Source organism: Ochotona princeps, chromosome 3 (genome assembly GCF_030435755.1).
Source record: "Ochotona princeps isolate mOchPri1 chromosome 3, mOchPri1.hap1, whole genome shotgun sequence".
Classification (NCBI taxonomy): Eukaryota; Metazoa; Chordata; class Mammalia; order Lagomorpha; family Ochotonidae; genus Ochotona; species Ochotona princeps.
Window position 1 is genome coordinate 25190297 of NC_080834.1, and position 25728 is coordinate 25216024.

The 25728-nt window shown below is 60.3% G+C and overlaps 1 protein-coding gene across 2 annotated transcripts; it reads right to left on the reverse strand.

Moving 5' to 3' along the window:
- Nucleotides 1-975: 975 nt before the first annotated feature.
- COL6A2 (collagen type VI alpha 2 chain) lies at nt 976-25728 on the reverse strand. 2 transcript variants are annotated; one of them, XM_058661529.1, is made up of 28 exons: nt 25628-25728; nt 18297-18439; nt 17613-18208; nt 17101-17121; nt 16501-16566; nt 15350-15403; nt 15226-15270; nt 14782-14808; nt 14653-14679; nt 14524-14568; nt 14354-14407; nt 13998-14060; nt 13647-13709; nt 13326-13415; nt 12774-12836; nt 12395-12457; nt 11922-11984; nt 11641-11703; nt 11355-11405; nt 11083-11118; nt 10744-10806; nt 10064-10126; nt 9930-9965; nt 9704-9749; nt 9184-9336; nt 8615-9067; nt 8345-8383; nt 976-1961 (listed from the first exon to the last, which is right to left on the reverse strand). In XM_058661529.1, the coding sequence occupies exons 2-28, from the start codon at nt 18424-18426 to the stop codon at nt 1363-1365; spliced, it is 3072 nt and encodes a 1023-aa protein (XP_058517512.1). In that variant the 5' UTR covers nt 18427-18439; nt 25628-25728; the 3' UTR covers nt 976-1362. The 2 variants fall into 2 exon arrangements, with proteins under 2 accessions (XP_058517512.1, XP_058517513.1); XM_058661530.1 differs by lacking the exon at nt 976-1961 and adding an exon at nt 2771-3741.

Consider the following 25728-nt stretch of genomic DNA (forward strand, 5'->3'; position numbering starts at 1 on the left):
CTCCGCACACACTGGGAGGGCACTTGGGGCAGGGAACGTGGGAGGGGATGTTGTTTCCTGCTAACCGCCTTGGAGTCTCACCTCCTTTCCAGCTCCTGCCACCCTGGGTGGCAGTCGTGTGGATTGCTGCCAAAGGGTCATGTCGGTGACAGGGTGAATCACTGTTGAACATGGGCAGTGGTGCATGTTGCTGACTGAGGCACTGTGGGTGTGGCGTGTTGCAGACAGGGTGCTGCTGAGAGCATCTTACTGTGAAGAGCCTGTGATGGATACAGTGGAGACAGGACTTTGCTGGTGAGATAAAAGGAGGTAATGCTGATTAAATAATGGGGATGTTGTTGAAGGGGGCAGCAGAGGGCACGTCAGTCTGACCTGCTGGTAATACATGCAAGAGTTGGCAAGAGGATGCTGGTTTTGGGTTATTGCTGTGGGTCTTGAGATCAAGTTTTGTCGTGGCGATGTCTGGGTTTCTGTTTGATGGGATGTGTGGTAGGAAAACAGTGGATTATTGAGACCACTATTGTGGTGCTTCAGGTTAACCTGCTCTGTGTGATGCCAGCATCCCATCCCAGTGCTGGTTTGAATCTCAGCTGCTCCACTTCCCACCCAGCTCCCTACTGATGTGCCTGGGAAAGCAGCAGAGGATGACCAAAGTGCTTGGGCTCTGCACCCAAGGGGGAGACCTGATGGAGTTCCAGACTCCTCGCTTCTGGCTGGCCCAGATCTGATTGTTGTCGCCAAGTGGAAGTAGATAAGCCAGTGGAAAATCAGGTCCACTGTGAAGGCCTTCTTGGAGCACTGAGTAAGGCCCATTGCTTCAACCCCCAGTCAGCAGGCTGGGTGGACCTCCCAGAGGAGGCTGCCCAGGGCACACACTTGGGAACTGTGTGGGGTATATAGGGAGCACTGACCGTGGCGGGCATGCGACTGGCCTGGATGAGACTGCAGGGGCGATACGGGGCCGGGGGTCCCTGCTGGGTACTCACACTTGGGCACTGGCCAGCAGGTGGCCTTAAGGCTTTATTGGACTGTGGAGGGTGTGCAACAGGGACTCTCAGGCGGTCCTCCTAACTCAGGTGGGAGGGGCAGGGTCTGGGCTTCTGAAGGGGCTAGCAAGAGCCTTAGAAAGGGCTGTGGGGTGAGGGAGATGCAGGGAGGCAGAGGCTGTGGGGGCCCGCCATGTCAGAGGGACTTGGTGGCTGGGCTCTGGGATGCCAGGTAGGAGCAGCGGGAGATGGGCACATGGGCCGTGTTTCCCTCCTCCAACCTCTCTGGGGAACAGACTTTGAGTCACAGGTCATGTGGGACTCGCCGAGCTATGGTAAGGATAGCACCATGGACAGGATGGGGCTGGGGGTGTGGCTAACAGATCCAGCGGATGAACCTGTCAAAAAAGCCGGGCTGTGTTAGGCTGTCGTAGTCCTTCTCCCGGAAGATGGCGGCCCTGTCGCCCAGGCTGAGCTGGGACAGCACATCCATGTCCACGTCGCCGCCCACGGCCACCACCGTGGGAACCACGTTCTGCTTACGCATGGAATGCACAGACTCCTGCAGGCTGTCGTTGCCTGTGACGCCATCCGTGAGGAACACAAAGGACAGCTCCGCATGGCGGCGCGCCCCGCCCTGTGCGCGCTGCACGATGCTGTTGATGGCATGCACAATGCCCGCACCCACGTGCGAGAAGGAGTTGAGGTAGCTGGCACTGTCCAGCGCCTCGTGGATGACCGTGAGGTTGGAGGTCAGTGGGAAGGCCACCTGCTGCTCACGCTGGCTGCCGTATTGCAGCAGGGCCAGGCGGGCATTTAGCAGGTCGTCGTCCCCACGGGCCAGCGTCAGTCGCCGTGACACTTCCTCCACGAAGCGTCGGGCCTTGTGAAAGTTCTGCTCCCCCAGTCTCTCGGAGCCGTCCAGCAGGAAGACGATATCCACTGGCCGCTGTGTGCACTGGGCCACGTATAGCTCTGAGGGAAGATGTGGGGAGGGCACGGGCTGGGCAAAGTTCGGCCAGGTCAGCACCCCTGGTGCCCTGCCGCAACTGGCCAGCCCTGTGTCCTCTCTGCTGGTTGGCAAACCATCTTGCGCCCTTAGGACCCGCTGCCTCGTGTCACCCACAGGGGAATGCTTCCAGACCTGGGGCTACAGGCCCTGTCACAGCCAGAGTCCTGGCAGGAGAGGTGAGGCAGCATCTCATGGTGGTCCCCACCCAGTGACAAAAGGGCCCTGGGCCTGACTCCCTCATTTGCTTATGTCCAGAGCCACCTGCCCACACCACTGTCCTGCAGCAGCTGGCCGGCCAAGGTGCCTGGGACTACCCTTTGGGCACAGGTGTATCTAAGACACTCAACCCACCCTCAGGGTGTTCAGCTGTCCAAGGATGTGGACCCCTGGGAATGCCAAAGGGAGGTGAGTCCTAACCCTCCTTTGGCCATGGGCCTTGGGCTAGGGCCCTGTGAGCCCATGGCAGCACGCCCTGCTCCCTGTCAGGAATGTTGACGGGGAGCTCAGGACACTGTGCCAGCTCTGCCCACGGAGCCTCTCTGCATTTGACAACAAGCTTATTTGGGTACCAACCAACAGCAGCTTCTGTTGGGGCTGCCCTTGGCTTGTGCCATGGGAGAGTGACTGTCCAGGGTGGAGGCTCCCAGGCCCCTCAGCACAAATACGTGGTAGGCCCAGCCATGGGGCAGCAGAGGCCACTGGACATGTCTACTGGCTCAGTGCGCACCCCACTCCTCACAGCAGGCCTGGACCCTCAGCTGGAGCGTGTGGACAAGGGATGGTCACATATAGGAACCTGGGGAAAGACCACGGTGGCTCCTGGCTGACCAGGAGAGGTACCCTACTGGTAGGGTAGAGGGGGCCCAGGCTAGGTGCTCTCCAGTGGCAGCTCCTCACTCCCTGAGGCTGGGCAGGGAAGATACAGCTGACCAACCCAGGGCCAGTTGGTGTTCACCCTGACATGGACTGTCTGCTGCTGCCTGGACTGGTTACCTTCACCTCAGGCCCTCGGGCTGTGAGCAACACGGGTTGGAGGTATGGGTTAAGGGCCCAGCTGGAACTGGGTGGGGAGCTGCCCTGGAGGTTCCCCCTCACTTGTACCCCAAATGTGTGGCAGCTCAGTTAGAGGGGGTGTGCTGGAAGGGGGGGCCCAGGACCTGGTCTGGGAGCCTATGAGTCGCCCATATGATGGAGAGGAACTTGAGTTAAGGGCCTGACACAGCAGTGTGGCAGGGTGGGATGGCCTGAGCTCTAAACCAGTGTCCCCAGGGCAGGAGGACAGACTGTTGAGGGACACGGGGAAGCAGCGTAGGAAGATGGGGTACACCTGGTGCCACGGAGGTGTGAGCTAAGTTGGCGGCCCCAGTAGGGGTGGGAGGAGGAGGGCAGCCCTTCCGCTGGGCGGCCTCCACTGAGGGCTCAGCCAGCCCCTGGGGTCCCCACGGCCTCAGCAGAGTGCCAGCACAGTTTCAGGGTCCCCCGTGATGTCCCTGTGCACCAGCTTAAAGGTGTCAATGAAGAGCTCCGTCCAGTCCTGCCGCTCGACCCCTGTGGCGAACTTGGCCCGCTCGGCGGTGTAGACAAGCAGGGCCACCAGCCGGGAGTAGGCAGTGGGGTCCTGCGTGAGCTCCGTGGCGTTTAGCAACTGTTGGATCAGGGGAACGGTGCTGGGGAAGGTGGGGGCTGGCCCTGCTTCCGTGCGGAGGAAGGTGACCAGAGGCTCGTCACCGGGCCGAGGTCCATCTGCAAGGGAGCGTCCAGAAAAGGTTGAGGGCTACAGGCAGCTGGGGCAGCCTCCAGCCCCTGCTAGGATGCTGGGCTGGGGTGTGGGTTGCTACTGAGCAAGGCAGAGGCACAAGCGGGGACCCAGTGCAGGAGGCGCATAGGCTAGGCGGGTGGCATCTGGGTGTGTGTGGGGTGCACACAGCAAGCCAGGGTGCCAAGAAATGGGGCGCAGCCCCAGAGCCACCTCAGCAGCCCCAGCAGCTCTGAGAGAGGCAGCCACTCTGCGCGGTGCCCAGCACAAGAGGGACCCCAGGGAAAGCCACCTGTTGAGAACCCCGCTCTGAGCAGCCCCTCCCTGCACTCTGCACTGGGAACCTCAGGGATGCAGTCCCCCTCCTTTCTGTGATGCTCTCTCCGTCAGCTCCCCTGTTTCTGTCCCTCTGTCCCAGCCTCTCCTGGTCTCTGACCCATCTCTCTCTCCTGGTCTCCTGGTCTCCGACCCATCTCTCTCTCTCCTGGTCTCTGTCCCTGTCTGTCTCTCTCCTGGTCTCTGTTTCCTCACTCCCTCTTTCCCAGTCTCTGTCTCTCTCCCTCCTGGTCTCTGTCCCAGGCTCCCTCTCTGATCTCTGTCTCTCTCTTCCCTGATCTCTGTCCCTGTATCTCTCTCCGATCTCCCTCTCTCTCCTTCCTGGTCTCTGTCCCAGTCTCTGTCTCTCTCCCTCCTGGTCTCTGTCCCAGTCTCTGTCTCCATCTCTGTCCCTCTCTCCCTGGTGGATGGCAGGTTGGGGAGGACTATCTGGTGTAATCTACTCTACCTCACTACCCCACCTCGGACATGAAGAATGATTTATATGCCTGCTCTTGGGTTAGACCAATCCGCAACCTCTACTCTTGCAGGAGGATTGCAGCCTGCAAGTACCCCACAAGACTTTAATTAAATGAACTATAGTCAGGCCACCAGGAGACGAGGTAGGGGGAAGTTTCTGTCCAACACAGCTGTGAGTCAGAAAATCAAAAAAAGCCAGGGGCCGACAGCAATCCAGAAAGATGCAATCCTGGGTGGATGGGCTTTGTTAGACAAGAGCATCAAGAACAGTGCAGATCAGGAAGCAAAGAACAAAGAAACACAGAGACAGGCTAGATACAAGGTTCAGGCAGGGGCTGAGAAAATACTTAATTTACAGCTGGTTACCTACATCACATTATGAGTGTGACAGTGTGTCCTACACTCATCACTCCTCCATCACACTGTGACTGTGACAGAGTGTCCTACACTCATCACTCCTCCATCACACTGTGACTGTGACAGTGTCCTACACTCAGCACTCCTCCATCACACTGTGACTGTGACAGTGTCCTACACTCATCACTCCTCCATCACACTGACTGTGACAGTGTGTCCTACACTCATCACTCCTCCATCACACTGTGACTGTGACAGTGTCCTACAGTCATCACTCCTCCATCACACTGTGACTGTGACAGTGTCCTACACTCATCACTCCTCCATCACACTGACTGTGACAGTGTGTCCTACACTCATCACTCCTCCATCACACTGACTGTGACAGTGTGTCCTACACTCATCACTCCTCCATCACACTGACTGTGACAGTGTCCTACACTCATCACTCCTCCATCACACTGTGACTGTGACAGTGTGTCCTACACTCATCACTCCTCCATCACACTGTGACTGTGACAGTGTGTCCTACACTCATCACTCCTCCATCACACTGTGACTGTGACAGTGTGTCCTACACTCATCACTCCTCCATCACACTGACTGTGACAGAGTGTCCTACACTCATCACTCCTCCATCACACTGTGACTGTGACAGAGTGTCCTACAGTCATCACTCCTCCATCACACTGTGACTGTGACAGAGTGTCCTACACTCATCACTCCTCCATCACACTGTGACTGTGACAGTGTCCTACACTCATCACTCCTCCATCACACTGTGACTGTGACAGAGTGTCCTACACTCATCACTCCTCCACCACACTGACTGTGACAGAGTGTCCTACACTCATCACTCCTCCATCACACTGACTGTGACAGAGTGTCCTACAGTCATCACTCCTCCATCACACTGTGACTGTGACAGAGTGTCCTACACTCATCACTCCTCCACCACACTGACTGTGACAGTGTCCTACACTCATCACTCCTCCATCACACTGTGACTGTGACAGTGTCCTACACTCATCACTCCTCCATCACACTGTGACTGTGACAGTGTCCTACACTCATCACTCCTCCACCACACTGTGACAGTGTGTCCTACACTCATCACTCCTCCATCACACTGTGACTGTGACAGAGTGTCCTGACACATCACTCCTCCACCACACTGACTGTGACAGAGTGTCCTACACTCATCTCTCCTCCATCACACTGACTGAGAGTGTCCTACACTCATCACTCCTGCATCACACTGTGACTGTGACAGAGTGTCCTACACACACATCACTCCTGTATCATACTGTTTCTTGACACTCTATCATACACACATTACTCCTTCATTAGACCAAAACTTTCTTCGAGATTACATATTAGATCCATCAGTGCTAATTCCCATCCCTTTTTTAATGCACCAGGTTCTTGACTGTTTATTTTGTACTCATTTTGTGAGGTAAGGTTCTGGCAGGAATGGCTCTCAGGTTCCCAAGTACTTCCATGTTCCCTTTCATGTGCTGAAGTTATGTGAATTTTTGGTCTGCTGTCCCCACCCTGTCTTCATGCACAATGTCCTAGCCAGGGTACCGACAGAAAGCCCTGGAGAGGCAGGTAGATGCCTGGCTTGCCTCTCAATGCAGAGTCAGAGCAGATTGTTTTGAATGGCACAGGGTAGTGCCATCGTGACCCCTGGTGTGCAGAACATTTAGGTCTCAGCCAGCTCTGTGACACCTAGAGGGTCCTGTGACTATGGCGACAGGCTCAGGAGGAGCATCTGTCCGCTTCCAGCACCCACCAGTGGTGAGAACTGGTATCACATGGGAGAGAGGAAATTCTTCCCTCAGTGGGCTGAGCCCCGTGCACTGTAGGGAGTCAGGCCCCTGCCCCGGGACTCTAGTACCAGTTATACTCAGATCCTGCCCAACTACTGAACGTCCCACTCCCTGAGGGTCTGAGAGCCCTAGAAGTGGGGTGTGCAGGTTGTGCTTGCTCTTGTGGCAGCTTGGTTTGCTGGGTGGAGCTGTGGTTGGTAGTTGGAGCTGTGTTTGCTGGGTGGAGCTGTGGTTGGTGGTTGGCAACTGTGGTTGGTGTGTGGAGCTGTGATTGGTGGTTGGTGACTGTGTTTGGTGGTTGGCAACTGGTTGGTGTGTGCAGCTGTGATTGGTGGTTGGTGACTGTGGTTCATGGGTGGAGCTGTGGTTGCTCCATGGAGCTTGGTCAGTGGGTGGAGCTGTGGTTGGTGATTGGTGACTGTGGTGGATTGGAGCTGTGAATGGTGGGTGGGGGCTGTGCTTCAGAATTATGGTTGCCAGGTCCCGGTCAGGTCCTGCCCTTGCTGTCCTGTGTGAGAGTTGTGGGTTTTAGTGTTGTGGGTTTCCAGGTAACTCTGAGTGATGTACAGCTGCTGGTGGTCAGTACCGCTGAATGCTACTACTGCGTGGCCACAAGGCGTAGCCACCATGAATACTTCCTTAGGAAGGTCCTCTCAGAATTGGCCTGGGGAACCTGCCCCCAGTTGCACTTGGCCTTTCCCTTGGGGTTGCAGTGCCTGTGGAAATGCTCTGTGGGCATCCTGGTCTGTGCCAGGAGCCTTTCTGGGCTGTGCCAGCACACTCTGCTGCTGCTGCGAATGACAACCTGGGCACTGAGCTTTCCCACCCTAGCCTGTGTCCACGGCAGCTCTCTCCCAACAGCAGGCTGCTGGTGCCCACATCAGTGCGCCCTGGAGGGGCAGGGGCCACTGACAGTCCCCTGGGCACCTCTGCTGGTCCTGTGGCCCCATACCTAGACCTGGTGGCAGTGATGGTGTCTGGCACACTACACACAGTGCTTTCAGCCCCTTCCTGCCTGGCACTGGCACAACCTCTTCCTCAGGCACAACCTCTTCCTCAGGCAGCCCCTGCTCTGGCTTCATACCCTTGGGGCCACCAATATGGCCACTGCAGGGTGGCCAGACATGCTGGCTCTGCCCCCTCAGTTGGCTGTGGAGCAGCTGAGGCTGGTGAGCAGGTTAGAAGCAAGCGGGTTGGCCGCTGTGGTACTGGTTCCTTGGCTTCTGGATGGTTGGAATCAACCATGCCCTCTGCCAAGTCCCGAGCTCACTCCTGCAGGACCCCGGCTGGGCAGCTGGACAGCCCTGTCTGTGGGTTCCCCTGCTGTGAGCCTTGGAGACCAGTGGCTGCGAGGCAAGCACGGGCACTGGGCCAGCAGCATCCCACCGTGGCTGGACTGATGGTGCCGGCATGGGAGGGAGGGAGCTGCCTCTGCATCCCTCCTCAGCTGTGAGGGAACCCTGGGACCAGCCTCTCCCATTGTCCCCTGGGGAAGGCTCTGGGGAAGCAGAGGCCCTCACTGTCCCGGCCCCAGCCCTGGTGGCCCAGGAGGATGCGGGGCTGCTCTGCTGGTGTGAGGTGGGCTCAGAGGCACCAGAGGTGTTACCTGTATGGCAGGGAAGCTCCGGGCACACAATCTGTGGATCTAGAAGAGAGAGGAGAGGTCAGGGATCGTGGTCAGGCCCTGCTAAACTCTTGGTGTGGGGTTGGGCTCAGGGTATAGCTGAACCCTGTCCACCTACGAGGTCCAGCCCTCTCCTGCTGGAGTGGCCACCTGTCCCAGGAGGAGGTGAACTGCTGGGGCCTGGACAGGGCAGCGGCACAAGCAGCGGGTGGGGAGGTGGCAGGGTTTGTCCAGCAGACCTGTGCCACTCACCTGGGCAGAGCACATCCTCCATGTCGTCAATGAACTTCTCGGCCACCAGGTCAGAGAAGAGTGTCATGTTGCGCACCTGCTGTGGCTTGTCACAGGCGATGGAGTAGAGGTTCTCGCTCTCATGCCGCTCATGGAACATGTCTCCAATGCCGATGGCCGTCACGGTGACGTCGCGGTCACACAGCGCCCGCAGGTTCAGGTCATCATCACGGGGGTCATGGCGCCCATCTGTGATGACCACAGCAAACACGCGCGTCTTCTGGCGCCGGCTCTCCTTGATGAGCTGGTTGTAGGCGAACTTGAGGGCGGAGGGTGTCCAGGTGCCACCTGCGATCCACTCGAGGTTCTTGACGGCCTCCTTGAAGCTGGACAGGGAGTCGATGCGTGGGTCATCCAGCTGGATGGCCTCGAAGGTGCCCTCGTGGCTGTACTGCACCACGCCCACACGCGTCCCTGCAGGACACACTGGGTTGAGGGCTGGGGCTTCCAGGGGACCCATGGCAAGCCAGGTCTCCCACCATTGTCCACCTGCCCACAGATTCTGCCTGGCCCCCATGCCCACCCCTGACCTGTCTCTGACTTGGGGTCCTTGGCAATGGCCCCCAGTCTATTGACCACGTTGATGACGAAGTTCTTCTCCAGCGTGAAATTGGTGTAGCCGATACTCTCGGAGCTGTCGATGACGAACACCACGTCCAGGGCGCCACAGCGCTTCTCACAGTCTGTGGGGTCGCAGTGTCGGGGTGGTCACGGAGAGGGACCCTGGGACGATCCTGGCCCCAAGCTCCCTGGACAGCAGGGACACACTGGGATCCTGAGGTCCTCTGGGCAGCAGAGACAGGTTGGCACCCCAAGCCCCCTCAACCATGGACAGCAGGGACAGGCTGGGACCTCTGAGCCCCCCTGGGTAGCAGGGACAGGCTTGGAGCACTAGTTATGCCCCCTGGACAGCAGGGACATGTTGGGAACCATAGCTTGCACTCTGGACAGCAGGGACAGGTTGGAACCCCTAGCTTGCACCCTGGACAGCAGGGACAGGCTGCGGGCCTGGGATTGCTCCAGCCCTGAGTCCCCTGGGCAATGACTCACCACAGCAGCCACAAGTCTCTCTCACGTAGGTCATCACATCACACTCCTGCAACACAGGGCATGAGTGCCTGGCCCTCCAGGAATCCCCGCCCAGGACACTGTCCACCCCTCGTTAGTGACTGGAGCAGAGCCAGGGAGAGAGGGGACACCGACCTCCAACTCCCCCAATCTATGGCCTCTGCTTCCTGTGTCCAGGAGAAGGGCCCTCATCCCATGTGCTACCTACCGTGAGGCCGGGGTCTCCCGGGGGGCCGGGCTCACCCTGGGGGAAGAACGCATGGTGCAGCATGCGCCACTGGTTAGCACTGTTTGCCCACCAATCTCCCTTCCCCTCCCACCCTGGCAGGCAGAGGGGCCTACCTCAGGTCCTGGGTCTCCTCTTGGCCCCCGAAGGCCTGGTTCACCTGGGGGACCAGGGTCAGCCTGAGAAAGAACAGGGCAGGTGGACTTGAGCAAACCCCTGGGCAGACCCTGTATCTCCTCACCCTTTTCTTTCAACCTGGGACCTGGGGGTGCCAGGATGGAGGGGTGCTGTGCCAGGTGCCCTGTGCTGGGCCTGGCACCACGCAGGGGTTCCCAGCTGTGAGCACCACCAGTGCCCCCATCAAAGCCACGCCTGGCAGAGGATCTTTGAAAGATAAGGCAGCACACGCTGACCCAATGGCCCCTATCCCCCCAACCCAACCCCACTGTCCACTCACCCATCCGCTCATCCACCCGCCCACCCACAGCCCATTGACCTGTAGCCCATCCACTCATCTGCCGGTCACCCTCAGCCCAGAGACCCACAGTCCACTTTCTGCCCACCCACCCACAGCCTGGTGACCTGCAGTCCATCCACTCATCCACCCACAGCCCAGCGATCTGCAGTCCACTTTCCGCCCACTCACCCACAGCCCAGCAACCCACAGTCTGGCACTTACTCAGTTACCCATCCCCTGGTCTGACCTGATCCTTAGGGTAACCACTAGGGTGCTGGTAGGGGTCTGTGGGTGGGTTTCACCCTGCGGGCCAACACAGGGAAGAGGGCGCTTGCTCACCGGCTCTCCCTTCTCTCCTTTCCTCCCGGGGCCTCCTTTCATGCCAAAGTCGCCTCGGCCACCCTGTGAAGGGACACGGAGTTGGGGTCTCTCTCCCAGGGTCCACCCCTTCCTCTAGCAGTTCCTGCAAAGTGAGGAGAAGGGTACCCCGCCCCTCGGGTCGGCCCAGTGCAGTCCTGGTGGTCTTGAGGGTGCTAATGGTCATGAGACAGCCTGTGCTTCTGCCTGAGGGAGCCCCGCAATGCAGCCTGCGGGCAGGGCTGAGAGGTGGGTGCCCCAGGTCGGCGGCTCCTCATCACCCCCTCCCCCCCGTCGGGCAGCCGCTCCCCCTAAGCCTACCTCAGGGCCCCTGGGGCCTGGCTCGCCTTTCTCGCCCTGGGAAGTGAATGGGAGATGGTCAGTCCGGCAGGCGGCGACATCCGGAGGTAGGATGAAGGAGTCCTGCCTCCGCTGCAGTGTTCGTGGGGCAGCGCCTCCTGCCCTGTGGGGTGTGGGCACTGTAGGGTGCCCCTCAGAAGCAAGCAGAAGCCCCAGGGAAACTGGAAGCTCTCCTGGGTCCCCCAAAGTCTACCCTGCCCTCTCTGGGTGCTCCCATCCCTGCCACAACTCACCGGGGCCCCGCGGGGTCCGGGGTAGCTGAATCCGGGCCTGCCTGGGTCTCCCTGCAGGATGAGAGCAGGGTGAGTGGGGCCAGGCATGGGGCCCCGAGACCAGCAGCCGGGCCACCTGTGGGGTGCGACTCCGTGGACGGTAAGGGGACAGGCGCGAGTCCCTGGGCTGGGGAGGGAAGCCTGGCTCCCTGGAGCCCATGGCCAAGGCCACCTTTGCTCTGGAGCTGCCTCAGTGGGCTCCCACACAGCCCCCACCCCCCACCTCCCCTTGCCCCAAAGGGTGTACCTTGGGGCCCGGCTGTCCTGAGTCTCCACGTGGCCCTGCATCGCCTGGGTCTCCCCGAGATCCCTGAGAGTGAAAAAGGAAATGAGGAGTTGCCCTGTGGGCCTGGACCTGCCTCAGTGGACACAGGCCCATCCTGACCCAGGCCATACTCAGTACCCCTCTTGGGGGTGTGGCCTGGCCCAGATCCCACCCCCATCCTCATCTGGGCAGGGCTGGGGTTATGGTGAGACCCCAGGATCCAGAAAGCAGGGTCAGGTGGCAGAGGGGCTGTGCAAACCAACCTGGTTCCCAGGCTCCCCAAGAGCCCCCTGTGGGCCTCTGGGTCCAGGCAAGCCACGGTCTCCCTGGAAAGAGAAGGAATGAGGACAGAGTATGGGGAAAAACCAAACCCCATGGGCTTCTGCTGCCCTGGGAGGTATTGCTTTCTCTGGCCCGGCCTGGCCCAGCCCTGGGTCCTAGCAAGGATGGCTGACCCCTATTCTCATCTCCCCTAGGAAAGCTGGCCTTTGTCCCTCCCTCCCCCAGGACGGCTGGTCTCTGTCCCTCCCTCCCCCAGGACAGCTGTGTTCCCCCTGCCTCCCCCAGGACAGCTGGTCCCTGTCCCCCTAAGATGGCTGACCTCTGTTCCCTCCCCCAGGATGGCTGGGCCCTATCCCCTGCTCCAGGACGGCTGACCTCCGTCCCCTCCCCCTAGGACGTTGGTCCCTGTCCCCCTAGGATGGCTGACCTCTGTCCCCTCCCCTGCCATGCCTACCTTAGCTCCTTTGTTGCCGACTTCTCCAGCCAGACCCCGAGGTCCTTCTGGACCGGGGTCGCCCTGCGAGGAGAGAAGAGGGGCTGTCTGTGGTCACCTCCCTCCTTGTGAAGGCTCCTTGTCCTGCAGTGTCCAGGCCTCCACACTCCCCAAGGACAAGGAGGTGGCGGCCAAGAAGCCAACGCAGTGTCCCCCCAATCTTACCCCGGGGCCGGTATGCCTGATGGGCCCTGCTGGGTTGTGTAGGCCCTGGCCAGCACCCCCAACAGGAACTTTCGGTCTGCCCAGACCCTGCAGAGTGTTCCCTCCTTAGGGGGTCCCACTGTGCTGCACGAGGAGCCCCAGCCCCCCACCCGCTCCAGGCACCACCGGCTCTCACCTTCTCCCCCTTGGGACCATCACTGCCTGGGCTGCCCTTGGTTCCGGGGTCACCCCTGCGTCCCTGCAGAGACGGGAGTGTTGCGGAGGGGTGTCCGGGGCTGTGGAGCCTAAGGCTGCAGCCAGGCTTGCAGACACCTCCAGGCCCCGGTCCCGTGCTGCTCAGCAGGGTCCCAGCTCAGGACTTAGGAGCTGGCGGGAGTCGGGGGGCCACTCACAGGCTGGGGCTGGTCCCCAGGCTCCTCTTGGGCATGTAACGCTGGGACAGGGCCCCGCCTGCCCTGTGGTCAGCCCCGTGTGACCAGGAACGACAGCCGTGCCCACTTGGCGGGGCAGTTGCCAGGCTGAGCCCAGCCCACCTGGGGCCACCTCAGGGCGGTAGGGGGGACTCAGAGGGAGATCTGAGCTCAGGGAGGCCAGGGGGAGGGCACTGTGGGTGGAGAGGCTGGGCTGGCTAACGGTGCCCATCAGCTGGCCTGGTCCAGGCTGGGGCGTGGGCGTTGGGGGTTACTCACAGGCTCGCAAGGGCTGGGTTGTGTCGGGGGGTACTCACAGGCTCGCCTTTGGGGCCGCGGGACCCTGGCCCACCCTTGGCTCCTTTCAGGCCAGGGCTTCCGGGGGCTCCGTTGTTGCCTTGATATCCCTGGGGCGGGAGCGGGGGAGTGGTGGAGAAGGCAGCGGGTTAGCAGGGAGCAGGAGGTCAGAGCTGGCCCCACCCCAACCCCCCATGTCATCCATTGGGACCCATGCCCGCCCCGTGCTCCCTACTGCTCAGGGAGAGAGGGGGTCTCCCCAAACCCCACGTAGGACAGTAGACAGTGTGGCCACCCCTCCCGGTCCCGGGCAGGGGGCAGGGAGGGGCATGGCGACTGACCTTGCTTCCTTTGTCCCCACTGTCCCCTGGGGGCCCTCGGCGTCCTGGGCGGCCGGCGTCCCCCTGGAAAGATGTGGAGAAATAGTTCTCCTGCCCACAGCAGGACCAAGTCTGCAGCTCCCCCACCCCACACCCTATGTGCAGGCCCCCTGGGATGCCTGGCCTCGGTCAGTCTGCACCGACCTAGGGTGGGTGGTTAGGGTCTCCCAAGCCTCTGGGGCCCCTGACAGCCTCAGGACTAGCCCTTTGCTGGGCTTCTCACCAGGGCTGTGTCCCTCCCAGGCCCCAAGCAGGGGCAGGAGGTCCCAGAGTTGGTAACCCTGTGGCCTACCCCTGGGCCAGGTCACCTACCTTGGCACCTTGGTCTCCCTGCTCACCGGGGCTCCCTGCCTCCCCTGGGTAGCCGTCGGGTCCCTGAAAGAGAAGTGAGGTAAGGGCTGCCCCCGGAGCCAGTGGGTGCTGCAGCCAGGGTGGGTGGACGTCCCCCAACCCCCAAATCCCCAGCTCTGAGTGCCCTGCCGGTAAGGCCAGGCACTGGCTCCACAGCTCTGAGAGGATGCTTGCAGGATATCTGGATGGCCTGGCCTGGGTGAACATGGCTGCTTGGGCTGCCCCAGAAACCACTGGTGTCCCCCATGCATGGTCCCACCCTTGCTGGACGCCGGGAGAATCCAAGAGGCTCCCCGCCCACTGCCCGCCACAGTTACCCGGTTTCCAGGGTCTCCTTTGCAGCCTGGAGGGCCGATGCGTCCCAGCTTGCCCTGGGAGAGGAGAGTGAAGGTCAGGGTTGAACCAGGCTCTCGTCCTGGGCCCTAGATGTGTCCCAGCCCCTGCTGTGAGTGCTGGAGCATACATGGCCTGGTCAAGCTCACTCTACCTTCTGTCCATCGGTCCCATTCTTGCCAGCCAGGCCGGGAGCCCCCTGGGGAGAGAAGACAGGGGTGCCGTGAGCCCTGCCCTTGTCTGGGAGCCCAGGGGTGAGGCACCCACCTGCTCGCCCACTTACCTTCCTGCCGTCGGCTCCAAATTCACCCTATGTGGGCAGAAAGCAGCATCACAGAGAGTGGTGTCTCCCTTGGGCCTAACACCAGGGGCTGGCTCTGCCCTGGGGGGACCCCAACCAGACCCCACATACCTTCTCTCCTTTGAAACCAGGAACACCCTGAGTGCAGAGAGAGGGGTGTTAGAAGGGGCTGGGAGAAGGCAGGTGGGAGGGCTGGGGAGGTGGGTGCACAGGGCAGGTGGGAGGACTGTGGAGGGGCACAGGGCAGGTGGGAAGGTCCAGGGAAGGGGTACAGGGCAGGTGGGAGGGCTGGGGAGTGGGTACAGGGTAGGTGGGAGGACTGTGGAGGAGCACTCAGGCCAGGTGGAAGGGTCCGGGGAGGGATACAGGGCAGGTGGGAGGGTCTGGGGAGGGGGTACAGGGCAGGTGGGAGGGTCTGGGGAGGGGCACAGGGTAGTCACAGGGACCCCTGTGGAGACAGCTTGGTCTCATGCTTGGTTTGGGATGATCACCGAGCCATGGAAGGTCATGGTGGGGGCACCTGCTCCATAGCTTGTGGTGCCCATGGCTACTCACCTTGGGTCCGGGGAATCCAATGGGCCCCTCGATGCCGGGGTCTCCCTGAGCAAGGAGAAGGGACATGTAATCCCAAGGCCATGAGAAGTGCAGTGGTGGGTAGGGCTGGGGCTTGGGTACTCACCTGTCGCCCTTTCTGTCCTGGTTCTCCTGGTTCACCCATGTTGCCCTTAGCACCCTAAAAGCAGATGGTGGATGTGAGGATGGACCATGGTGGGATGGCAGGTGGTGGCCTGAGCCGGACGGGGTTGGCTGCAGGTCCTGTACCCCCGTAGAGACACCTCTGAGCATCTCCCCCAGTGGCCCCCAGAGGACCAGCCAGGACCATGTGGGCACCTCTCCCAGGGTCCTCTCAGGACCAGCCAGGACTACATGGATACCTCCCCTAGTGGCCCCTGCAGGACCAGCCAGGACCACGTGGGCACCTTCCCCAGGGTCCCCGCAGGACCAGCCAGGACCACGTGGGCACCTTCCCCAGGGTCCCCGCAGGACCAGCCAGGACCATGTGGGCACCTCTCCTAGGGTCCTCTCAGGACCAGCCAGGACCATGTGGATACCTCCCCCAGGGTCCCCACAGGATCAGCCAGGACCATGTGGACACCTCCCCCAGGGTCCCCACAGGATCAGCCAGGACCATGTGGACACCTCCCCCAGGGTCCCCGCAGGACCAGTCAGGACCACGTGGATACCTCCCCTAGTGGCCCCTGCAGGACCAGCCAGGACCACGTGGGCACCTCCCCTAGTGGCCCCTGCAGGACCAGCCAGGACCACGTGGGCACCTTCCCCAGGGTCCCCGCAGGACCAGCCAGGACCACGTGGATACCTCCCCCAGGGTCCCCGCAGGACCAGCCAGGACCACGTGGGCACCACCCCTAGTGGCCCCCGCAGGACCAGCCAGGACCACGTGGGCACCTTCCCCAGGGTCCCCGCAGGACCAGCCAGGACCACGTGGGCACCTCCCCCAGGGTCCCCACAGGATCAGCCAGGACCACATGGATACCTCCCGTCCCAGTTCTTTGCGGAGGTCTCTGGCCCTGGGGAGGGGGTTGGAAATCCCACAGGGCTGTGGCCCCTGACTGTACTTGGAGGGATTTTTCCCTGTGTCCATCTGATGTAACTCTCACCAGGGGACAAACCCCGGAGCCAGCAGCTCATCTTGTCATTTGCCCACCCCCTCTAGCATGGCCTGCTGGAACTCTCAGCAAGCTACAGCCTTCTTCCCATACCACTTTAAAGAGAATGAGGAAACTTGCTTTGAGGGGCCGGGAAGCTCACCTTCTGTCCACGGTAGCCCTTGGGGCCTGGCGGCCCGGGGATCTCCAGGCAGCTCACCTTGTAGCACTGAAACGAGAGATGGGGGCTGAGGCCGGGGTGGAGGACACACACGGCCCAGACCCTGGGAGTGCCGACTGCATCCCACGGTTGAAGGGGGTCCGAGACCCCTGCCCCACACCCAGGGCGGGCAGCTCAGTGTGCACTCAGCTGTCTGGACACTCTGGAAAAGGCACTGGGTTAAGCAGTCACAATGGGAGAATGAAGGGCAGGGAGTGTGGCTGCATTGGCCTTTGGCATATACCCCGCGCTTGTGATCAGCCATGCTAAGGAGGGGCGGAGCTCAGGCACCTGTGCCCCTTTCCTGGTAGCTGGAATACACACCCCGAGGCTGCAGGGCCAGAGCAGACGCCTTCTCTGGCAGACCGGAGCTCTGGGAGTGTTTGATCCTGGGCTGGGACACAGACTGGCTCTGACCGGGAGATTTCCTGCCCAAACTCAAGGGCCAGGGCCCCAGTGCCGAGCAGACGGACTGCTATATCCTCCTGCTATCCGCTACCACTTGGGAGCAGCTCTGGGGTCAGCAAGATGGTGGCCACTCACCTCTCCGTAGGCTTCGTGTTTCTGCAGAAAAGACCCAGAGAGAGATTTGGGTGACCGTGTGCCCCAGCGTCCACCAGGCCCACGTGGTGCCAAAGATGAAGGGGAGTTGCATGCAGTGGGGGGCGGTGCTCCTCATGTAGGTGAGGGTGCATGTGACAGGTGGGGGGTGCAGGTGGGGAATGGGAGTGCATGTGGTGAGGGCATACGTGGCAGGTGGGGTGCAGGTGGGAGATGGGGGTGCACGTGGCAGACGGGGTACAGGTGGGGTGCAGGTGGGAGATGGGGGTGCAGGTGGGAGATGGGGTGCAGGTGGCAGACGGGGTGCAGGTGGGAGATGAGGTGCACGTGGCAGACGGGGTGCAGGTGGGAGACGGGGTGCATGAGGCAGACGGGGTGCTGGTGGGAGATGAGGTGCACGTGGCAGACGGGGTGCAGGTGGGAGATGGGGGTGCAGGTGGGAGATGGGGTGCATGAGGCAGACAGGGGTGCAGGTGTGGCGGTGAAGTGCTCACCATAACCTTGATGATGCGGTTGATGGTGTCCTGGTCTATGTCGGGGGAGTCAGGCCGCATGGTGGCGTAGTTGCTGCGGTACAGCTCATGGGGAGTGCTAGCAATGTCCCGCAGGCCCTGCTCGTTGAGGTTGCGGTTGGGGGACACGGCGAAGAGTCGGATGCCCTCCTCGCGGGCCCGCTCGGCCTGCAGCTTGATGCCGCCGCAGGGGCTGCCGGTGACATGGCCGTCGGTGATGACCACGGCAAAGTTCACGCCACGGCCCCCGTGCCGCCGCACCTCCTGCGTCATGTTGGCCAGTGCGCAGTCAGTGAAGGTGCCCCTGCGGAAGGAGCGGATGCCTTGCAGGCTCCTGATGAAGGAGGCGCGGTCGCTGCCAGGCGGGCTGAACACCTCCACCTGGTCCGAGAAGTGCAGCCCGCCGTAGCGCCAGCTCAGCGCCACCTGGTCCAGGTACAGCTCGTTCTGCAGCTGGCTGATGAACTGTGGCACAAACTGCTGCATGTGGTGCAGGAGGCTGTCGGTGGGGGACTGCATAGCCACGCTCTCCGAGGTGTCCAGCACGAAGTACACGTTCACAGGGCAGTCGGCCTTCTCTGGGAGGGGGACACGAGCTGTCACGGACTGCCCCGCTGCAGGCCGTGCAGGGGCAGTGCACGTCATGGAGTCCCCGCCTCCAGTTACCTGGGCAGTTGTTGGTTCTCTCAGAGGTGGAGGTCTCGGGCGAGATAACCTCCTGCTGCTGGGCGTGGAGGGTCCCCAGGAGGCCCCCGAGCAGGAGGCCCAGCAGTGGGCCCTGCTGCACGGTCAGCATGGTGGGCGCTGCCCTGCAATGGGAGAAGGAGCCAGTGTAGACATGGTTGGGGTGCTTGAGGCTTGGCCCCACCCTCCTGGAGGAGGCAGGAACCTGTTCCCCGTGCCTGCTGGGCCTGGGAGGTTCCACTCCACCCCAGCCCCACAGCTAGCTCTCCGGGCTCCCTGTTCCCCCAGGTGTAGCTGGGAGACTGGCACAGTCCCTTTGGTGTGGACATGCCAGGGACCAGCATCCCCTTTCCCGCCTGGATCTGCACCAGAGGCAGGAATGGAGTAGATGCTGGCTTTAGCCAAGAGGGACTCCTGGAATCTGCCCGTGACCTTGGCCAGTCCCTGTTCCTCTGCTCTGGTTCCCTCCCCATGCACAGGATCTGAGTGTGTACCTGGGGTGAGGTGCTGGGCTGAGCATCAGCCGGACAGTCATGGCCACCCTGGCTTCCCGTCCAGCACCAGCATGGGCCAGCTGAAAGCAGTGTCCTCCCCATGGCGGCCAAGAGGAGCAGTGGCACGAGGATAGGCCACGAGCCCTCCAGGGGGTCCAGTTGTCCTCATCCCCAGAGGGTCTCCACATCCTGTGGCCCTCCCACACTGACCCATGCCTGGCCTGTGTCACCGGAGTGATGGTGTATGGTGCGCCCCAGACAGGGTCACGAGGGATATAGGGCTGCCCCTCGGGAAGACACTTGAGTTGACCCTGCGAGGCCAGCACGGAGGCCAGTCCTACAGATTCTAGTGACCGGGACCTGGCTGGCATGCTGACCCTTCTGAGCTCGGAAGTCAAGCAGAGCGTGGACCCAACCTGAACTGAAAGAGCCATGAGAAAATACGCTCACTGCTACCCACCCCTCCTGCCCTCCCTTCCCATGGAGGTTGTTCATTATGCAGCAATGAAGAGCTAAACAAAATGCCACCTTGTCACACAGTGTTCTGGATGGAAAGTGGTAACAATGAGAACAAGGGGACATGAGGCTAGCTGCCTGGCCAGCTTGGTCCTGTGTGCAAGACTAACGGCCTCAAAGCAGATGAGCTCCGACAGACACATGATTCCTACAATCTCAGCAGGACAAGAACAGATAAAGTCAAGTAAGCAAAAACCTGGGAACCACTGCAAGACCCATGATGAGCACAAAGGAGAGGGCCAAGGAATCCAACACTGGCCGCTCAGAGGACCGTGTGGCCTGGCTGTGACGACAGATGGACGGGGTGGACGCAGTGCAAGGGCAAAGGGTGGTGTGGGGGATGCAGGGCCTGGGGAGGGCGATGAGCTGAGCAGCCCAAACAGGCACTGGCTAGGCACATGCAGGTGTGACCCTGCCCGTTCAGGCTGGCCCATGACCATCCCCACCCCGCCACGCTCACCGCGCTTAGCTTGAGCCTCAGGTGGCCTCGCTGCACACCTGCAGGTCTTTCCATTGTTTCCTGGCTATCCGTCTTCCTACATCTATAAAGCCACAAAGGATCTTGAATTCAGCTTAAGCAAACAGAGAACAAGCTCACAGGCTGGCAATGGGAGAGGACAACCATGGTTAGAGATGAAACAGAAGAGTACAGGCAAGAACCAGTTAGCAAGACTGCAGGGGGAGGCACCAGACAGATGATGGCCGCTACATCCCCGGGACAAAAGGCTGTAAGGGAGGACTGTGAATGGCTGCATGCTGGAAGACACGGGCGGGACCGGAACAGCCCTGAGCAGAAGGCCTGGGTCTGCCGGCCTCACAGTGAAGTCCACCAGACACACAAAGCAGGGTTCATACCAACCCCTGCCAGATTTCAGAAGGGTCACAGGCAGGGGCACACTGACCCATCCTGGGAGGCCAGCCTTATCTGAGCAAAAGCCAAAGTTAGGACGGGAGAAGAACTTGAGACCGACATGCCTGTGAGCCCTGATGCAAAATTGTCTGGCCAGAGTCTAGCAGACCAAGTTCAAAAGGATGTTAGCAGGAGGGCACACTTGGCCTCGTGAGGTCTGCAATGCAAGCACGGTTCTCAATGTTTGAAAAAGGATTAATGTGATCTATCACATGGTCAGGATGAGGGAGAAAAGCCCCATGGCCACCTCAACTGAGGCAGAAAAAGCATCCGACAAAACTCAGCACCTTCTGTGATTTAAAAAAAATCCCTCAAAAATATGATAGAAGAAAAAACGACCTCAGCATATTGCAAACTGCAGGAAAAGCCCCAGCTTGTTGCCTCCCGTGGTGAGGTCAGGGTAAAGGGGGGGTGCCTGCACTCTTTCACAGTAATTCCCAGCCACAACAACTTAACAAGAAAAGGAATAGAAACCATTCACATTGGAAGAAGACACAAAACGGTGTCTGTTGGCATTGATGGGATCTTACATGTAGAAAGTCTGGAACGGTCCATAAAAGGTATTATAATGAATAATCAAATTTAGCAAAGTAGTAGTATACAAAGTCAGCTGCATTTCAACACACTAACAGTGAACAGACGAAGAAAAATTCCATTTTCTGCAGCATCAAAAATAATAAAATTTCAGCTAGTAACCTTGGAACTCAAGGGCCACAAAACATTTCAAGGGAAAGATAACTCACATCCATGGATTAGAAGAATTAATGCTATTAAGACAACAATCTACCCCACTAATCTACCCACACAATCTCTGATCAAAATCCCATGTTAACCCATGTCGAATTTCAAGAAACTGACCAGCTATAACAATCTTGAAGCAGTCCAACCCTGGACGTCTCACACATCTGGATTTTAGCACATACTACAGAATGACAGTGATCTTCAGGGTGAGTGACAGTGATCTGCAGAGTGAGTTACAGTGATCTTCAGGGTGACAGTGATTGACAGCATGAGTGGCAGTGATTGACAGTGTGAGTGATGGTGATTGACAGCATGAGTGGCAGTGATTGACAGTGTGAGTGACGGTGATTGACAGTGTGAGTGACGGTGATCTGCAGGGTGAGTGACAGTGATTGACAGTATGATTGACAGTGATTGACAGCACGAGTGACGGTGATCAGCAGTGTGACAGTGCATGCCAGCATACAATGAAGCCGGCCCTTAACACACCAACACACAACTACATGGGTCCACGACAATAACTAACACTTAACACTTCAAAACTCCTGGAAGAAAACAAGCAGCACACACTTAGGACACTGGATCTGTGAGTGACACAAAGAGCAAAGACAACAAAAGGCAAGAAAGACAAGTGGGACTTCCTGAAAACTTAAACATGTGTATCAAAAGCACTGTCAACAGAGCAAAAGGTCCAAAAATGGGAGAGAGTAGGTGTCGATTGTGTGGCTGACCCAGGGGCCAGCAGGGTAGTGCTGCTGTAACACCAGCATCCCATGTGGGTGCTGGTTCAAGCCCCAGCTGCAGCTGTTGCCATCCAGTCTCTGCTCATGGCCTGAGAAAGCAGCGGATGAGCCAAGTCCTTGGGGCCCTGCACCCACATGGAGACCTGGAAGAAGCTCCTGGCTTCTGCTTGGCCCAACCCTGGTTGGTGCCGTCATTTGGGGCACGAACCGACGGAAGGAAGATCACTGTCTGTCTCTCTCTGTAACTTCAGTATTAAAACAAACAAATAAATGAATAAATTCTTAAAAAAATGGGGCCAAAAGCTTAAATAGAAAATTCCGCAAAGAAGACATGCAAATAACTGATGAGCAAAATGTGTGAATCACCAGGAAATGCAAATGGAAGCTGAGATGCCACAACACACCCAGCAAAGCCTGGAAACAGGAGTGGCCCCGGGGAGGGGCACTGTGCAGAGCCGAGCAGAGTAGGATGCTGGCAATCCCTCAAAGAAAATGAAAGTTGAAGAAGGAATTTTACCAAATGATGTGGCAATCCCACTTCTGGGGCTACATAGAAGGTTCCATGTTTACAACAGCATCATTCACAACATCGGACAGAGGTAGCCGCCACATGCCCACAGCCCACAGACACACACACCAGTGGGAGGGGGTCCTGGCACAGGGCGGGGTGGGGGAGTTGGGGAAGGGGTCCTGACACAGATCAGGGTGGGGGAGCTGGGGAGGGGGTCCTGACACAGAGCAGGGTGGGGGAGCTGGGGAGGGGGTCCTGGCACAGGGCAGGGTGGGGGAGTTGGGGAGGGGGTCCTGACACAGGGCAGGGTGGGGGAGCTGGGGAGGGGGTCCTGACACAGGTCAGGGTGGGGGAGCTGGGGAGGGGGTCCTGACACAGGTCAGAGTGGGGGAGTTGGGGAGGGGGTCCTGACACAGGTCAGGGTGGGGGAGTTGGGGAGGGGGTCCTGGCACAGGGCAGGGTGGGGGAGCTGGGGAGGGGGTCCTGACACAGGTCAGAGTGGGGGAGTTGGGGAGGGGGTCCTGACACAGGGCAGGGTGGGGGAGTTGGGGAGGGGGTCTTGGCACAGGGCAGGGTGGGGTCCTAACACAGGGTAGGATGGGGGAGCTGGGGAAGGGGTCCTGGCACATGGCAGGGTGGGGGAGCTGGGGAAGGGGTCCTGACACAGGGCAGGGTGGGGGAGCTGGGGAGGGGGTCCTGGCACAGGGCAGGGTGGGGGAGTTGGGGAGGGGGTCCTGACACAGGGCAGGGTGGGGGAGTTGGGGAGGGGGTCCTGACACAGGTCAGAGTGGGGGAGTTGGGGAGGGGGTCCTGATACAGGTCAGGGTGGGGGAGTTGCGGAGGGGGTCCTGACACAGGTCAGGGTGGGGGAGTTGCGGAGGGGGTCCTGACACAGGGCAGGGGGTCCTGGCACAGGGCAGGGTGGGAGAGTGTGGGAACATGGCGCCAACAAGCCGCGGTCACCCAGGCTGAGTCAAGGCCGAGCGGTGGCTGCTGGCCCGAGAGGGGCTGGGCATTGTTGGATGAACTTCAGCTCCGGATGCGGAGTACAGTGATGACTGTGTACGCAAACGGAGACAGCTTATGTCGGTGAGCTGCAGCTTCAAAGGTACAGTTCAGGGGCATCTTGCCACCAAGGTGGGGAAAAGGTTTTAGAAATCAGCAAAAAATGAGTAGTTACCAGAAACATCGGGAATCACAAGCAGACAGGCCACAACAAAACCACAAACGACCCAGGATCAGACAATAAGCTCTGTACAAATCTGAAACGCATCACGTACAAACTTCACACGGGGGGCAGACCTGGGCAGGGCCATGTACAAACCCCACACGGGGGGCAGACCTGGGCAGGCCCATGTACAAACTTCACATAGGAGGGGCAGACCTGGGCAGGGCCATGTATAAGCCCCACACGGGGGGCAGACCTGGGCGGGGCCATGTACAAACCCCACACGGGGGCAGACCTGGGTGGGGCAGTGCCCCCTAGCACCCACCACACAAGCCTCTGAGGACCAGAGAGTGGATGTCCCTGTAAGAGCCTCCTCCACCTCTTGGGTACCTGACCAGTGGCCTCAAGGCCCCAGTACTTCTCACACCCCTGGACCAATAGTCTACCCGGCCTGGGGCAGAGACCCCTCTAAGCGTGCCTGAGTCCAGTGCTCACAGCCCCTATGAAAGTTTGGCATGCCTTTGGCCTGCCTGGGTGCGGCTGGCGCCCCAACTCTCCAGGTTGGGCCTGCTGTGAGCAGCTCTCAGAGGCCGTGTCTGGTGCTGTGCGCCCCAGCCCGCCCGTTGGCCACACCTGGTGCTGTGTGCCCCAGCCCGCCCATATGTCCCACACACCAGGGACCCCAGCGTGGGAGGGTCCAACCCTAGGACGGTGAGCTCTGTTCTGCTATAGCCTTGAGTGGCATGTTACCAGTTCTGCAAAATTTCTTGAATTTCCATAGGTTTAAAAGGCACAGAGCCAGCCACCCCACTGATTCACATAGCAAATGCCTACTACAGCTAGGGCTCAGTGAGGCCAATGCCAGGCCTGGGGCTTCACTGGGGTCTCCCACGTGGTGGTAGGGACCCAGCTTGAGCCACCAGCGTTGCCACCAGCAGGAAGGTGCACGTGGCAGGAAGCCAGAAATGGAAGTGGAGCCAGGATTTGAACTGGGTGTCCAGTGGAGTCCTCACTGCTATGCAGAGGCCTTCCAGTGGCCATGAGAAACATGTCCACCTCTGTCTGGGGCCCTGAGGGCTTGGTCCTGCAAGAGGGCAGGCCACGCCTGTGCTGGGGCCTGGCCCGCCTTTCCCCACCCTGGACTTGGGCCACTCATGACTCCCCAGGACACCCTGGGCGAGTGTGTGCCCCTTGCCCAGGTGCCAAGGCAGCAAGAGCTGGCTGGCCTGCCAGCTACCAGGACCTGGTGCCTCGGGCCTGTGCTGAGTCCCCAAGTGAGGCCCGGAGGTGTGGTGCCCATTCCCCAGGCTTGCCCGCCTGCCTGGCAAGGCCGACACTGCTGCTTTCTTCCCTGTCTGTCCCTGGTGCCTGCACTGTCTCGCAGCCTTATGGGGACCAGGCAGGGCGCCAGCGCCAGATGCCGACCTGGTGAACAAACAGACGACCTTCTCGGAGGGAAATCGGCCGGGCTCGCGCCTCCTGGTCCTGCCCTGCTCCTCTCGGGCTCGGGTGCCAGCTGGAGGGATCCTGACACCCAAGAGGGTTCTTTCAAATCCCCCTCTCCGTGCCTGTGGTTGCCGAGGCCCCGCAGGCTCAGAGTCCAGGGGGTGCAGGCCTGGCTTATGGGGAGGCACCATCTTCCTGCCCATCCCCTCCCACCTCACCTGACAGCCCTGTACCTACTCCTGCTTGAGTAAATCCAGGGGCTGAGGGTGCCTTGTCGGGCTCCGGGAGAAGGGCTTGGGGTGGGCAGGACCCTCTAGTTAGTGGTAAGGAGTACAGCCTGTCTACTCCCTGCCTCTCCCCCAGCTCCGGGGCCCACGTGATTCCCAGTGGGATATGGCGTCCCTAGGGGCCATAGGCTTCTCATCCCACTCCATGCCCGAGAGGCCACAGGGAGGGGTCTAACAGTGGCTGAGCCTGGGCACTGAGGGGCCAGGAGCGGCCTGTGGTCAATCCCCAGCCACTGTCCGCGACGAGAGGGGTGGCCAGTGCTGGGGACAGCGCGCCCTCGGGACGCAGGTGGGCATCAGGGCCAACTTCGCCAGCTGTCAGGGCCAGAGCCGACAGCTGCTGTCGGAGGCCGTCAGAGGCGGTCTGGGACACTCAGGGGCCGTGAGGTGGGGGTCAGCGGCCTTCAGGGCCCCGCCCGGGAGCCCCTGCCTGTGCCCCGCGCTCTGCATCCTCCCCATTGGAGCCCGCGCCCCGCACCCCGCGCAGGGCTGCTCACCGGTCCGCGCGGCGCCGTCGCTGCACAAGTCCACGGAGGCTGCGGTGCCCACGGAGACGCGGCGGCGGGAAGGGACGGCGGGCGGGGCCGCGCGCTTTATA